The sequence below is a fragment of the Sceloporus occidentalis genome, unplaced genomic scaffold (assembly GCF_023333645.1).
Source record: "Sceloporus occidentalis isolate IW3139 unplaced genomic scaffold, rSceOcc1.0.p SCAF_2, whole genome shotgun sequence".
In the NCBI taxonomy this organism is placed as follows: Eukaryota; Metazoa; Chordata; class Lepidosauria; order Squamata; family Phrynosomatidae; genus Sceloporus; species Sceloporus occidentalis.
Window position 1 is genome coordinate 101,920,942 of NW_028316982.1, and position 15,648 is coordinate 101,936,589.

The 15,648-nt window shown below is 37.5% G+C and overlaps 1 protein-coding gene across 1 annotated transcript in view; it reads right to left on the reverse strand.

The window, feature by feature from the left end:
- Positions 1 to 15,648, reverse strand: part of COL13A1 (collagen type XIII alpha 1 chain) — a 91,089-nt gene that overhangs the window by 48,044 nt on the left and 27,397 nt on the right. The window contains exons 10-11 of the mRNA XM_089507882.1: positions 2,931 to 2,984; positions 1,298 to 1,384 (exon numbers count right to left, since the gene is read on the reverse strand). Of these exons, the coding sequence (XP_089364008.1) occupies positions 1,298 to 1,384; positions 2,931 to 2,984 (141 nt within the window). The remainder of the gene's footprint in view (positions 1 to 1,297; positions 1,385 to 2,930; positions 2,985 to 15,648) is intronic.

Below are 15,648 nucleotides of genomic sequence, written 5' to 3' on the forward strand. Positions count from 1 at the left end.
AGAAAAAAAAGGACTTACTTAAAGAACTGGATAAGAGTGAATTTAGCTAGCACAGCATTCCTAGCCTTGCATGACTATCTGTGCCTTCCATAATTCTCTGTTCTAAACACTTTCATTTGCATAACATCTTTTAGAAACTCACCAGCATTCTCATCCCATCACAGTTCCACATGTGAGAGTTCACCCCTGCCTTATGTGAAAATGCATGCAGGATTTTTTCAGAGAGGAAGTATTCCCCCCGCCCCCATGTATGCATTTTTAATCATGTACACATTTTGCCTAAAGTATGTTTGTGTGCATTTTTCAAATACCCTTTTTAAATGGGGATGTGGTTCTTTGTATATTTTTCTTTACTGATTCACAGAGCAGGCCTAATAAATGTAGGGATTTTTCAAGATGCATTTTCTCCTCTGTGAATCAAGAAATGGGTTTAGTTTTTTTAAAAGATTTTTTCTGACTCTAATGAAACCCATACAGCATCCAATAATAAGTGAACAGAAATGTCAATTCTAACCCACTTTATTCTTCAGTAGGCTTTTATGTATGTAAAATATAAATCCTTGGCTATTGTCATCACAAGAAAGGATGAGTAAGTAATGGGGTTTTCTTCCAGCTGAGAGAGCATATGACTATTTCTTTGAAGAATTCACTGTATCTCGAAATTATGAAGTGTTTCCTTGGGGTTGTCTATGAATGAATATTTCTTAATCTGTTTTACTCATCAGCATGCTTCTTGGCTTAGTCAGACTAGAAGAGTGTGCACTAGCACACTGACCACTCACAACAGACCAAACTGGTCTATTGCTCTCCAAATCTGTCTGCTGTGATTTGACACACTCTTGCTTCTCTCTGGCCTGGCAGAGCAACACACTCCTCTGGTAAAGTCTTATTTCACAATAGCTGATCCCCCATCATGATATTTCCATGGCTTCTGAAGTTCCCATGAGACTTGAGACCTCACAAGAACCTGAAATCTTGCAAGAGGCCCTCCTTTCATAAGACTTAAGGCAGCTTCATGTACTCCTGTCATGTGTTCACACCCAGCCTTGCACTGGTTAGAAAGCAGTAGGCCTGCTGTTTGACTTTGGTGGCTGGTCAAAGGCCAGCTCTTCTTCAGTAGCTTCAGAAAATGATTTCAGTACAGTATAGGTACAAAACCCCAGAAGATTCATTGTTCAATTATTCTTCCTGATCTAGGATGGGGGCCGACTTTTGGTTTCCTCAGTTTTTCACCAGAGAGTGAATACTTGAAAATATTATTTCCATCAATAATAAAAAGGCAGAGAAATTTACTCACTTTTGGTCCAGGAGGCCCAGGCAATCCTGGTGGTCCAGGTTCCCCTTTACCTCCTCCAAGTGCATTGCCAGAATCTCCCTTTTCTCCCTACATACAGAAAGACAAATACCTGATCATTATACATTTTCAATTTTCTTTAAAGGACACTTCTCTGAGTAAATACAGTTGGCCCTTCTTATACACGGATTTTTTATACACAGATTCAAGCATACCCGGTTTGAAAATGTTCCAAAAAAGTATAAATTTCAAATATCAAACCTTGATTTTCCATTTTTTATAAGGGACACCATTTTGCTTTGTCATTATATTGAATGGGACTTGAGCATACACGGATTTTGTTATACATGGGAGGGATCTTGGAACCAAACCCCAGCATATAACAAGGGTCCACTGTATAAGGTGGGACTGAAATAAGGCATTTTTGAGAAATCGCAACACCCTAGTCAAATTCATAGAGTCATAGAACTGGAGGGGACCACAAGGGCCACCTAATCCAAACCCTTGCCATGCAGGAAATGTCTTGATAATGTCACAGATACTCTGCCAGTCCTAATGCAGCCAAAACATCAGCAGCCAGGTGAAAGAGGAAGGTATGTGCAGGATTGTGGGACTCTTGTAGAAGTACTTCTGTTAATGAGGATGAACATGCTCAGTGAGCACAGATGGATTGCTGAATGATTGTTGGGAGGTGGTGATTTTTGTCAAAACAACAGGGAGAGAAATGGAATGGAGTAGCTTGCAAAAGCCCTATGGGTGGTTGGAATACAAACAGGATCACTTTTCACTGTAACATTTTCTTGCAGTTCTCTTTTGTTTCCTCAAAATTTCAAAGAAGCATATAAATCTGTTACAGCAAAACCAAAAACAAGAGTTTAGTCACCTTAAAGATTAAGAGATTTAGAAGCTGTTAGTCTTTAAGATGCCACAAGAGTGTTTTCTATATTTCTTTACAAATGGGACACAGGTACATTTTCCTTCTTGCTGTGCTACAAACATTATTTGCCACAGAATACATTCAGTCCCAGATTTACTACTACAGGGGCAATTTTGTGATGTGCCAATCTAGCAAGCATAAGTCAAGAGGGGATTCGAATGGCTAACTGAATTTATTCCATTTTATTGTAGAGCATTTTAATCACTCTTCATTCATTTGCTTGCCATGTCTACTGATTGCCATGTGTAAGTCAGCAGACCCTGTTTTGCAAATACATCTTTGTGCAAAATGGGATTTAAAGCAAAACATCACAGTATAATTTCCCCCTTTGTGGTTCATAGACCCAAAGTCCTGATTCAGTGCTAGCTCTATGATTTATAAAAATAAAGTCAGTAGTTACATTCATAGCCAGATTCTTACACATTTTTAACAACTGTGTCCTAAGAATCACCACAGGACAGAGGCAGGGAACCATTGGCTCTACAGTGCATCAGCTTCACCTAGGATGGCCAATGGAAAGGGATCATGGGACTTGAATTCCAAAATGTATAGATGGCAAAAGATTTCCTGCCTCTGCTTTCATAGGTGCCCAGTTTGATTCACAGTAGGGGAAAAGGGCTGTGCACTCACTTCTGTGCAAAGAGGAAATATACTATCTACCACTTCTTCCCCTTCCCCAACTTAGTTAACAAAACAAACCTTTTGTCCTATGGTTCCAGGAGGGCCTGGATCACCAGGTTTTCCCTTCTCACCCTGTTGGTGAAAAAACAAACATGGTTGCACACCAGCTGCAATGATGTCGTTTTCCTTGCAGTAGGATTCACTGAATGGCAGTGAAGCTGTCTATAGGCACAGTGTAACAAGCATATCTACAGTTCCTTTTTCCATGCTGATTTTTCCCTGAAGGAAATTAAAACTTAACATAGCCTTAATTTGAATAATTTTTGTGATTAGGTTTAGTAGCTTCTTACTGAACACTTTTGTGCATTTCTAGTATCTATTAATCTGCAGGTTTAATCTCCCTTATCCACAATTCCAAAATCCAAAATATTCCAAAATCCAGTATTGTCCACATGGGTGGCTGAGACAGTGACACCTTTCCTTTTTGATGATTCAATGCATACAAACTTTGTTTCATGAACAAAATTATTTTAAAACATTATGTATAAAATTAGCTCCAGGCTAGGTGTATTTGAACCATAAATGCATTTCATACTTAGACTTGGATACAATCTCCAAGGTATCTCATTATGTATGTGCAACTATTCCAAAATTTGAAAAGCTCTGAAATCCAAATCACATCTGGCCTCAAGCATTTTGTATAAGGGAGAGTCAACCTGTATCAACTGTTCTCCCTCTTTATTGCTGAAATGAATCTTAAACATCTCTTTTAATATGGAATTTATCATCCTTTTACACACTCTGAATCAACTTTTTGTCTTGAATCTGTAGAAGTCTTTCTTTGAAAGAAAGGTCTGTGGGGGAAATTCTATGTACTTGTCCACAGCACAATACCACAGAGTTCATATCACACCATGGAATTTACTGACTGCATGTATTCATATCATGGATCACTCCTGGGGATTGTGTTAGCCAGCCATCACAGAAAGTAGAATCAATGACACCATTCTGTATAATATTCTGAACCCATATGAATGATCTTGTATGTGCTCTACTCCTGTTCCCAGCTACCTAAACACTGTGATATGATGCAGCTCTGAAAATCAAGCTTGACTCTACCTTCAGGCAAAATGAGGTGTTCAATAAGCTGATTGTGTATGTCAAAAACCACAGAAAATAATTTGTTGTTGCTAACAAGGAAAAATTCTTGTTGGATTTTTTACCCCAGTTCTTTCAGCTACTAAAATAGCTTAGTAAGGTTTGAGTGCTATGTACTTTGATTGAGGTGAGGGACTTGAGCTGTTCCACTTCAGTTCAAATATCTTGTACTGCAGTGGCCTTGTCTGAAAGTATTAGTTTTTACGACTTGACCAAACAGCATGGATATTCACTTTTCAGGTCACACAGGAAAAATATTTTCCCCAATAACAAGCACCCTTTAGAAGCATAGAAACATAGAGATTTAAGGAGCTTCATGGGCCATCAATTCCAGCCCCCCTGCCCAGCATGGGATCTTGTTTCAGAACTCCTGTTACAGTACAAATAAGCTATTTTGTGGTGTATCCTTGCATGTGTGTGAATGCTTTGTGCATTAAAAATAATAATTTTATAGAACAAAAGATATGGGGTCTAGTTGGGCAAAAGTTTTGCAGTGTGCCTCTGGTATATATAATGATTTATATTAGATACAAATGAATATTCATTTAAAACAGAAAATATTATGAGTCACCTTCAGCATAAGGTCCCAGGGCAAAATACATTCAGGTTATGAACCACATCATTTAAAAAAATGAACAATAAAACACAGGAACTGCAGCATCCATTCAACAAATCATGCTGAACCATAATAGAACAATTAATGTCCTATTATGCATCTCCATGCATCTGAGGAAGTAGACTATGGAACTATGAAAACTATGAAACTTAGGCTACAACTTCTTTTGCACAGTTAGTCTCAAAGGTGCTACAATTCCCTTTGCATACTTATATTACAGATTAACACAGCCATGTCTCTGACTTTCAGCACAATTAAGTTCAACTATTCAACTAAATAAAATATATAGATATAAAAAAAAGAATCCCAGATATAAGAAGAGATATTAATTGAAATGCTACATTTTCAAATTAGACCAAAAAAGCATGAAGTGCCATATGTTATTACTAATACCAATTAGTTACATGGATTTTGCCATCTCCAAACAACTATTGCATTTACTCAGAAATAGTTTGGCAACTTTCTGCATCCCCATGTCCTTCCCATCCTGCCTATCTTATTAGGTATTACAAGGGTAAAGAGACATAAGATAAACACATCTTTTGCCAATGTTCGGTACATTCTGAATAGTGTTAATTACCAAAACGACTTTTTCACCTGTCTTTCTCCTTTAGTTAAGTTGTGGACAAACACAGCACACGTGTAAATACAGGAATAAAAGCATTCTTTCCAAGCATGGAAATGCAGCTCCAAGCAATCTGATCCGGGATGGGGCTGCTGGAGAGGGCAATGCAGAACAACAAAGCAAGCCCACACATTTGATAATGTCCTACCCTCTGCCCCCTTTTCCCTGGCAAACCTGGGGGGCCCATTTTCCCTGCAACTCCGCATTCTCCCTTTTTCCCCCCAAAAGAAAAGAGAGACAGAACATTATGTTTGTTACATACTATTGGTACTTTCTAAACACAGTATCACCAAAATCTCAAGCATGGTTTCCAGAGTGGAAAAATCCCCAATTCCATAACAGGATACACATAGTCTTTATTCTATAACATCCACAAACAGAAAGCATGGTGCAAAATGGCAGTCTAGTGAACTGCACAATTTCTACTGCTGCTTTATAGTTTGAGAAAATGACTTCACCAATGGCAGAGGACAAATAGCACAAGGTTCAAGTGTTGGCTCATGCTGCTGCCTTGTAGTCTTGTGGCCGATGAGATGACAAAGTAAAGAGGAAAGTGTGCTTTGCACAACAGTGCAATGCCTTTAACCCTTGCATGTTTTTTTAAAAAGTTATCAAAAGTTGGTACTGTCAGCCCTCCATGGATTCTTTATCCACAAATTCAACCACCCATAGCTCAAACATATTCCAAAATGCAAATCTTGATTTTGCTATTTTATATAAGGGGTACTATTTTACTACTCCACTGTATATAATGGGACTTGAACATCTATGGATTTTGGTATCTATGGGAGGTCTTGGAACCAAATCCCAGAGGATACCAAGGGACCAATTTATTTTAATTATTTTCAACAAAAGGGAAATAACAGTTACCTTTAAAAAATGCAGATATAATAATAACTACTTTCTAACCTTACTATAAAGATAACTAATCACCTTTTAAAAACAACTTCTCAAGTGGTGTGAATAAGTGCTGTTTAAAGTTTTCAGTTTATATGCTTTTTGCCGGATAATAATTGAAAATAAGGACTAGCCATAAGAGCTTCAAGCCAGCATGATATCGTGGTTGGAGCACTGGATGACTACTCTAGAAACCAGGGTCTGGATCCCCAATCTGCCATGGAAACCCACTGGGTGACCTTGGGTAAGTCATAATCTCTCAGCCTGAGAGAAAGGCAAAGTTAGAGCCCTTCTGAACAATTTTTTTTCCAAGAAAAGCATGTGATAGGTTTGTTTTAGGTTTGCCATAAGTAAGAAATGACTTGAAGGCACCTAACAACAACAGCAAATAGCAGCTCTCGCTTAGCAATGTGTTTGTGTCCATTCAGAAAGAGTTCATGTAATTCCTGAAGCAGAGAATGACGTAGGTAGCAGTGTGCATTCTCTCTCAGAAAATGATCTTTCAAAAATGGCAGTATCTGGATTTGCAGGCCAAGCCATATGACCCTTTTTTCCATATCAGGAGCAATCCAGGTTGCCATTTTTATGTGGTAAAATGGTAGTTTGATTTGATTACATAACATACACCAGCATGCCATTCCAAAGCTTCCTGAACCAGGTTAAGTGAGTAGTATTCTGTGCTCATTTATAAAGTTGCAGTATCTGATGATACATTAGATTTTTCTAATAGATGTCCTATTTTTGAGGACTGCACAGTGATGCCTTTCCTCTCTCTAGTTTCCACTTTTGTCTTCACAGTAACATCACAACTAGCTGTTTTCTCTGCAGTCCACATCTTTGCTTACTATGTTTTAAAGAGAAAATGCAAATTAAGTTATTTAGTGGCTTTCTTTGTCTCTTTTTTTTAAAAAAAGCTGTTTACATTTTTTCCATTCATCTTATAATGTATTTGAAGCATTTCATGGCTGTATGTATGTTCAAGTTGCCTGTTGACTTATCGTGATCCCATCAATTTCATAGGGTTTTCTTAGGCAGACTATTCAGAGGTGGTTTTTCCAGTTCTTCCCTCTGAAATATAGCCTATAGCGCTTGGCATTAACTGGAAGTCTCCTATCCAAGGACTAACCAAGCCTGATCCTGCTTAACTTTGAAGATCAGATAGGATCTGGTGCCTTAGAGTATTTAAACTCCCAGGAACCTCATTTTAGCCATTTTCTTTTAAAATGATTTCCCACAGTGGTAAGTAAATTGCTCCTCTCATGGGAATAGCCCTATTCAGGAATACGTGAATTAGTTAGAATTTAAAACTAGTGAACATGAATGAATTCAGACTGCTTTAGTCATTGCATGTTCCCCCATAAAGATGGTGGGCTGTAAGTATTGTTTCCTTCTTTTCACCCAAAGCAATTGCTGAATAATATTGTTATTTTAGTTTAGTTTATAACGGCAGTTGAATCACATCTGAGTAACTGTATAGTAGGCTTTTTGATACCATTATGATAGATATCCTGATTTTTCTAAGGAATGTAGGTTTTTTTTTTATTCTGTGTCCTGCTGACTGGAAAGAAAACACTGTTTCACCACTGCTAAAGGTCCCTAGTGCAGAAGCAACTGAAGTTTTAATTATGAGTAAAGTTATAATTTTAAAAATATAGTTAGAAAAGACTCTCTCTATCTTTCTGTTTGGAGCACCCTGGGCACAAATGATGAAGAAGAGGAGAGATATGGAGGACAGAGAGTGTAAAGAAAGGCAATAGGCTGCTAACATTCAACAGTTTTACTAAATAGTTGCCCACCCATGAACCATAACACAGATTGCCTTAAAAGATGGAAAAGAAGACACAGACAAAGCAGATTTAGGGCAGGCATTTGCTTAAGTGCAATTACCTTTGCTCCTGGAATTCCGGGTTCACCCTAGATTAAGAAAAGCAAGAGAAAGAAAAACAAACACAGAGAACAAAAGAGAAGAGGGTGACTCTTTTACTTCCAGTTAACAGGCAGACCAGTTGGACATTCTTTACAGAACACTCCATGCACATTAACTTTGTCTGAATGTTTATTTGGAATGGGGATGGGGAACATGTGACCGTCCAGATATGTTTCAACTACAATTCCTATTTTTCCTCACTACCAGCTCTGCTGGTTAGGGCTGATGGGAACTATAATCCAGCCACCTCCAGGAGGCCACACATTGTCCAATCCTGGTTTAAAGAGGAACACTAAGTTGCACATAGCTCTATACCAATGGGTAGCTCACAAACAGTTGTAATTGGATGAACAGTCTTTGATTTCAAAAAACAAAATGGTGTCTCCAGATAAAGAAACAGAGATAGGGAAAAACAGTTAATATTCAGGCTTGAAGGTAGATGCCATAGAGAAATTGAATTTCAACTCTTATTGCCTCCAGCCAAAATGGTCACGGCCTTAAATCTAAGCATCAAATAAAAACTATGTCCTAAGTGTTTTTCCTGTCAGAATAATTACTTAATGCTAATATAACCAAAAATATTTCCCAAGATGTCCATCCTCAGAAGAATAAAATTCTGCGAGAGTAGAAAGCCACTGAATTTCACAGAATTTCACCCTTTCCTATCTCTTTTAATTATCAAGGCTATTTCCTTCATTTAATTTCTAAGAGAATACATGCTATTACAGTCGCCCCCCCCCCCCCCCCCACATTTGCGACCTTGACTTTTGCAGATTTGATAGTTCACAGCTTTGACTGATATGTTATCTCTAGGTCCTCCAGTGTGATTCTATGGCCAACTTTCACCAGAAGTTGCACTGAGAGACCTAGAGAATCCTAGAGAGAATCTCTCTCTAGGAATCTCTAAGTTCTGTGATCAATTTCCAGTGGATGTTGACCATAAACTTGTGTCAGAGGACCTAGAGATTCCTAGAGAGGTGTTCTCTCAGTTAAAACAAATAGTGGGGATTTTTATTTGCTGTTTTACCACTTTTACAGAGGTCCTGCATCCTTAATCCCAGCAAATGTGGAGGTCCCACTGTATATTTCACAATCCTTGAGGCTTTCACTATCAATTTTATGGAAGGGTTTATAGTCTCATGGTGGTGTTTATAGTGGTGCAGCATTCTTTGTTGTCTATAAAAAGTGTGGAGCTTCCTTGTTGGACATTATGAGGAAAATGAAATGTAGCAAAACTGTTAAAGAGTCATGGACAGGGAAAATACACAACCTCTCTCATATGCAGGCTCTTTGGCTTACCTGCACAATACAGAAAATATTTTTGCCAGTTGCTTATGAGTTTCCTTTGCAGGTAAAAAGTTAAAAATATATTCAGGCACATGGCTGAGATACTAGAGACAACACAAGCTACTGGTGTATAGACTCATTGCAAATGTGTTCATCTTCTTCAAAAGAGGGTATCTCTAGATACACCGAGACAACTAGCATGAGATATTTCACACTTCATGACTTTTTGTGAAAATTTCATTTGTGCAAAGAAAAAAAGTTTTCCGGAAAACATTATTTCTAAACAAAAAAACAGTGCTTTTTATCTAAAACAGAGAGTTTTCTGTGAAATAACTAGAGCTGTGAAAAATGTGAGGAAAGTATTTTTTGGTGAAACCTTTGTTCCACTCCTCCCCAAAAAATTGGAAAAAGGAATTTAAAAATAGATCCTTTAAAATGATGAATAAAATATTTAAGACAAAGTGTTCACTTCCCCAAGGTTATTTTTTTAAAAAAACCTATTTAACAGAAAGACTTTGATATAAGTCTATGTCCACTGTTAGGTAATTCCAATTCTTGATTTTAGTTCCCTTTGTCATTTCTTTTTATGGAAACTTTCTATCTGCTTGATTCTATAGAGGAGTGAGGGAGAGAAAATAATTTTCTTTGTTTCACTAATGTTGATCGTTACTTCTGCTTTTATTGGGTTCCCTACAGTTCAGGACTTGTTGTTCTATTTATAACAAAAATATTAAAAAGTAAATTTACAATTACTATCTGAATAACTGCCAGATTTAATATATCAAATATTGTAATTTATGCCCATGTTATACATAATACATTTTATCTTTCTAAAGTAACAAAGTGGCTTTCTGAGTGTAAAGGGTGTTAACATCACACAGGTTTTCAAGACTTCCATCCCTCCCATGCACCCCCAGCTTCAACATTTTGGACATTTTAGATTTTAGTCCCTTACACAGGCACAGCAGTTTTTGTGGGGCATTTCTTTTACAGTACCTAAAACCTCAGAAGATGATGAGCTACAATATTTATAGGCTGTCAGTATATTCAAAAGAACAGCCCACACATGAAAAATATTGCCCTTTGATAGCTTCACTACCTTGGCTTTTCATCTGAATATATTTTTGACAATTCTTGTGAGAGAAGAAACACACTCTATGGTTGTCACAGGGATACTATACAAATTGGCTTTCCAATGATGAGCAATTCCTGCTCAACACACAATGGCTGAGTTCACATATGTCAGTAAACTATGGTTTAGTCTTATGAAGATGAACCTCAACAAATCTTCCCAACCCCAGCTCATGGCTTAACTAGAGGAACAGGAAGAGAACGTGAACCTGAGGCTCACTGTATTTTGTTTTCAGAATACTAAAGTCATAATCAGTAAATATATTCAATGTTTGGACGTATCCAATATCTAGAAAAATGCATTATATGTATGAAGCTATTCTGAAATGAGTCTCCACATGTATCTCCTTTCAATGGCCAGAAGGAGATTATGGAGAATCAGAATATTATGGTATTTATAGTATGAAGTGTGCTTATGAATGGTACAGCAGCGAGAAGGATAAGTCTCCAAAAACAGGCATCACCATGGCAAACATCTATCCTCTTCAGTTGTTCAAATTTGGCTGCACCTGCTTGATGCCTGCCAGTGATGCTAGTGTGGAACAAACTCAATAGAACCATCATCATGCACACTGTAATGACTGCTCAGTGAAGGAAAGAGTAAAGGAAGCCTCTAGAATATATATACTCAGTGATAAGAATTTTCTAGGCAAAAAAGTAAGATAGCATCCTGTTAGCGACATACTTGTGCAAATGTGTGTCTTGCACGTGCATGTTATGTCTCTTTTTGGAGGGGACACAGAGAAATATTCTCTAGCACTTTGTGACCCATCCAAAATCTTCCCCAGCAGCTGTCAAGCCTTGGGAAGGGCTGCCACCACTACTGATGCTTACTGGGGAAAAGCGGAGGCAGGAATGCTATTCAGATTATGAAGATGCTGCTGATCAGAGCTCTGAGGGGAAGGGAAAGGAGAGTGCAGTCTATCTGTGAGAACACTCTTGTTTCTTACTTCTTCCCTGCTGAGACCAGCTGCTTCTTCACTGATGGAATTGATGGACAGCATGGACCCTTTCTGGGGTTTCACAGCTGCTGGAGAAGGGGGAGGACATAGAACTGCATTGCAGGAGTGGAGTGTTATGCTTCTCCTGTTTGATGTAGGATATTGGGAATAATATCTAAATTAGCCTTATGTGGAGTATTCATTTAACTGTATATGATAGGTGGCTCCACACCTAAATAGGTTACAATGGTGCACATTATATATATTAGTATCTAATTTAGTATTTGTTAGGTTCTTCAGTGAGAACAATTTATTAGAAGAGCAAGTCCTAGGGATAGAAGTGAAGAAGATGGAAAGATGTGGTGTTAGAAATGGAAAATGCACGTTTGCAGAATTTAATGCAGCAGATGAGCAACAAAGACACTGCTTGGAGAAACAAATCAAGATGGGCACGCAAACTAATTCAAACAAGGAGAGGTGTGAAGCAGATGTGAATGGAAGAAGAGGGAGAAGGTTCATACCTCTCAACTTTCTCAAACAGAAATCAGGGACAAAGCTAAAAAACACAAGGACAGAAGATGGAGATCAGGGATTCTGCGTAATAACAGGTGAAAGAAACATTCAGAAATGCATCAGATGTGAGTACGGTTTAGTAACCATTGGCTAGAGACATGATGCAGATAAATATATATTGCAGGGTAAGTTTCATTGAAGAGATGGCATGTCAGTCCTTTTAAATATTCAGTTATTTTTAAAAGTTTGTTTGGTCCTAAAATATGCATTTTAGAGCCAAATCTGCACAAATATGAACTGAAGCACAGTCATGAATTTAAATCTAAGCACACACTACAGTCTAATTTCACTCTATTCCTGAGGAAAAAAGTTTGAACCATGATCATACTGAGTCAGATTTTTCTCTCTGTTTTTTGACAGCACTGTATTTACCCATCAAATGAAGCCATTCTTTTAACTATCTTATGAGTACAAATTTTCCTTTCTCCCCACATGAAGAAAACAATTCAGGAACAGCCATGCCATTTGTTCAGTAAGAATATTTCTTCCTTGTTCTTCTCCCTTTGCTAATTTGGGCTTTGTGTTTTAAAAGAAAGAACTACTTGTAAAAATACGAAAGAAAACGTTAAGAAACACCAAACTGGTGCAAGCTGTGAAACTCAGGGACAGTTGAGAGGTATGGGTAAGGGTAGCTGAATAGGTCAGACTTCATTCCTTGCAGAATACCTGAACGCCTTGTTTTCCTGGTAGCCCTGGCATCCCCCTCTCCCCCTGGAAGAGGAAAACAAAATAAAGAAGATGAAGAAGAAAGAATGGGGGCAAAGAACAGTAGATCCCCTATGCAAATTCGGTTGGTGACTACTAAAACAGGAGAAAACTCTGTTTCATAAGATCTTAAGAAGCATTGGTGGTTGAGAGTAGAAGGCAACCCCTCCCTATGCTTATCTCTAAAAGAAAAAAGTCCTCCAACGTAATTCATAAACCTGGATTATCAAGCATTTGACATGATAAAGCCACAACAATGAAAATATTACTTTGTCCATCTTGTGTAGAGGAATTTCCCCCACAAATGCCATAAATTAATATCAGGATCGGATTAGACACCGATTATGCCTGCTAGTAAGTAGTCAGTTCAATGGCGCAAATCATGTTTTAATGAGTGTTGCAAAGGTATTATGTTAATGCTCCCTGCTCTTTAAGATGTTGCTCAAGTGGTCACTGCTAGCAACCTCCTCAGTAGATACAGAGCTACAATGAGCTGAATTTATGACATGGAAAATGATTACACTTCATGGTGGGGGAAATTTTGGCTGTGCATGGAGGCACTAGTACAGTGTTCACCAGAATGTAGGGACAAGTCAATTGTTTTCAGATTAATCAATACTATCCAGGAGAGCAGTTAGCTCTGGTTGGTTTTGGGGCATTTAAATGAGCATTTCTACGGTTTTAATCTCTATGGTTTTAATCTGTATTCTGAAATGTTTTTATTGAAGTTTTATTTATGTATTGCAATTTTTATCCTGTATTTTGTATTTGATATTGCAGTTTTTACCTGTATACCGCTATGATCAACACGGAATAGCGGTTTATAAATAAAACTTATTGTTATTGTTATTATTTCTCAATAAGAGGTAAGAAAAAGTGCTTCAAGATAGGAAGTTTTAGCCGTACCAATCAAAAGGGATTGTGTCACTCAAGATCCTTGAGGCCCACATTGGAGAAAAGTGGGCCATTAAAATAAAATTAGGTAATATATATATATATATTTAAATCCCTCTTACTTCTCTGGTCAGAAAAAAAGATTAGATGGAAAAAGTGGTAGAAAAATACCTGCGAGTCACAAACAGAAGATGCTGTAGTCTGGCTGTCTATAAAATTCTGTGACTATGGCAGGGCAATTTCACAATAAAAGCCTCATCTGGAAAAATTCATAAATTTTGAATCTCTAAGAAGAATTATCACTCTGTGCCTTGGCTATCATGATGTGGCAGCAATAACACATAAACGGGCTCTCTCTTATTTTGTTTGGATGCACTACCTGGTATGCGTGAATCTGCAATACTGAAGAAACTTGCATCTCTGTGTCAAATTTTTCTCTTGAAATGTATACTATAAATTTGCATCATGTCATGACTATCCTGTCCCATGTTTCCCCTCTCCACATTGTTGGCTACTGCTTGAGAGAGTGGAGAAATGTAAAATGTTCAACATGGAGTAAGTCATCCTATATGTTACACGAAAAAGAGAAGATGATCACTCTTGATTCAAGGATGCTGTAGCACCCCACAAATGTTCACATAAAATATACTTGTGTCCTTAGAACAGAATTAGTATCAGTATCAGTATCAGACTATACTGTTATAGTGCTGTTATTTCACTTTAACTGCCATGGCTGCTTCCTGTGGAATTCTGGGGTTTGTAGTTTAGTGGGGCCTAAGAGCAATTTGGCTGAGAATTCTTTAATTTTTTTTAAAAATAATAATGAATAAATAAAATTTATTCAAAATATATCATACAAAACGGCTGAGAATTCTAAATGCCCTCCCTAAACTGCAAATCCCAGGTTTCCAGAAGTAGCAGGCATAGCCGTCAAAGTGAAATAATAACACTATAGCAGTATAGTGTGATATGCAAGCCTGCAGGACAGAACATACGAAAGCCATTTACCAGTACATTTGCCCATATCTTTAAGCTGGTTAAAATGCTGTGCACTTCTCTTAAAATAGATGCATTTTTGTAAACTTGGTTTAGCAATGTCAGTACAAACAATATTGTTAGTCATTAGCTGTTATATCAGGATATTCACATTAATTAGCAGCTGGAAATTTGAGTCAATTTATGCAGGGTTTTATTAAAATAGCTACAGGCTGGGATTTGGAGATTATTTCTACAGAGACAGTGTTGCTAATAAACTAACCTAAAAGATTCTATTACTTTGTTATCTGCTTTACATTTCTTAATGAAAAGTTTGGGTTTACTGAAGTGTGTATGTGTGTGCACACATGCACCAGATAACTTTTGTGAGGAACTCACAACTGAATCAGTGACTGTTCCTTATGCCAAGAGACTAAAAGTCAGGAGGCTGATACATATCTACACAGCTTTCTGGTATGTTAAATTTAACATTTTGCAGGAGGCATAGCACATGCGGTATATTCCTGGTAGTCTCTTTCATTTGTGAAATACTTATTCCTTGCCAGTCTCATATTGAGGCACACCCAAAGTGTCCTACTTTAGTTGCTATTTTTATATGTCCAGAAAAGTAGACGAGTTAGTCTTAACTAAAGCAGGCTGATTAAATGGAAATAACATAAGTGTTGATTTACCACAGTATCTTTGATTCTGCTGATTTACTCTATTTGGGATTAACAGTAAGGTTTATGCTTATTATGGGTTTATTATAGGGTTTATGCTTCTTATGACATGAAATTGTCAGGCAACAGTGTGCACACTTAGGAAAAAGCAGTTCTAATTCTGTGATAAACTACTTAAATCTAGTTTGACATCCAAACATGCCAAACATTATCTAAACTCCAAAATTTGTTGTATAATTGAACTATCTTACAGTGCTGTTTAGTATCCTTTTATTCCCCAGTTCCTCCTTCTCCATACTATATTTAATCACTTTTGCCCTCACTGTCCTCAGTTTGACTTACCCTCATTAATACTGAATTCTTTCCGCTAATGTAATCCAAATCAAT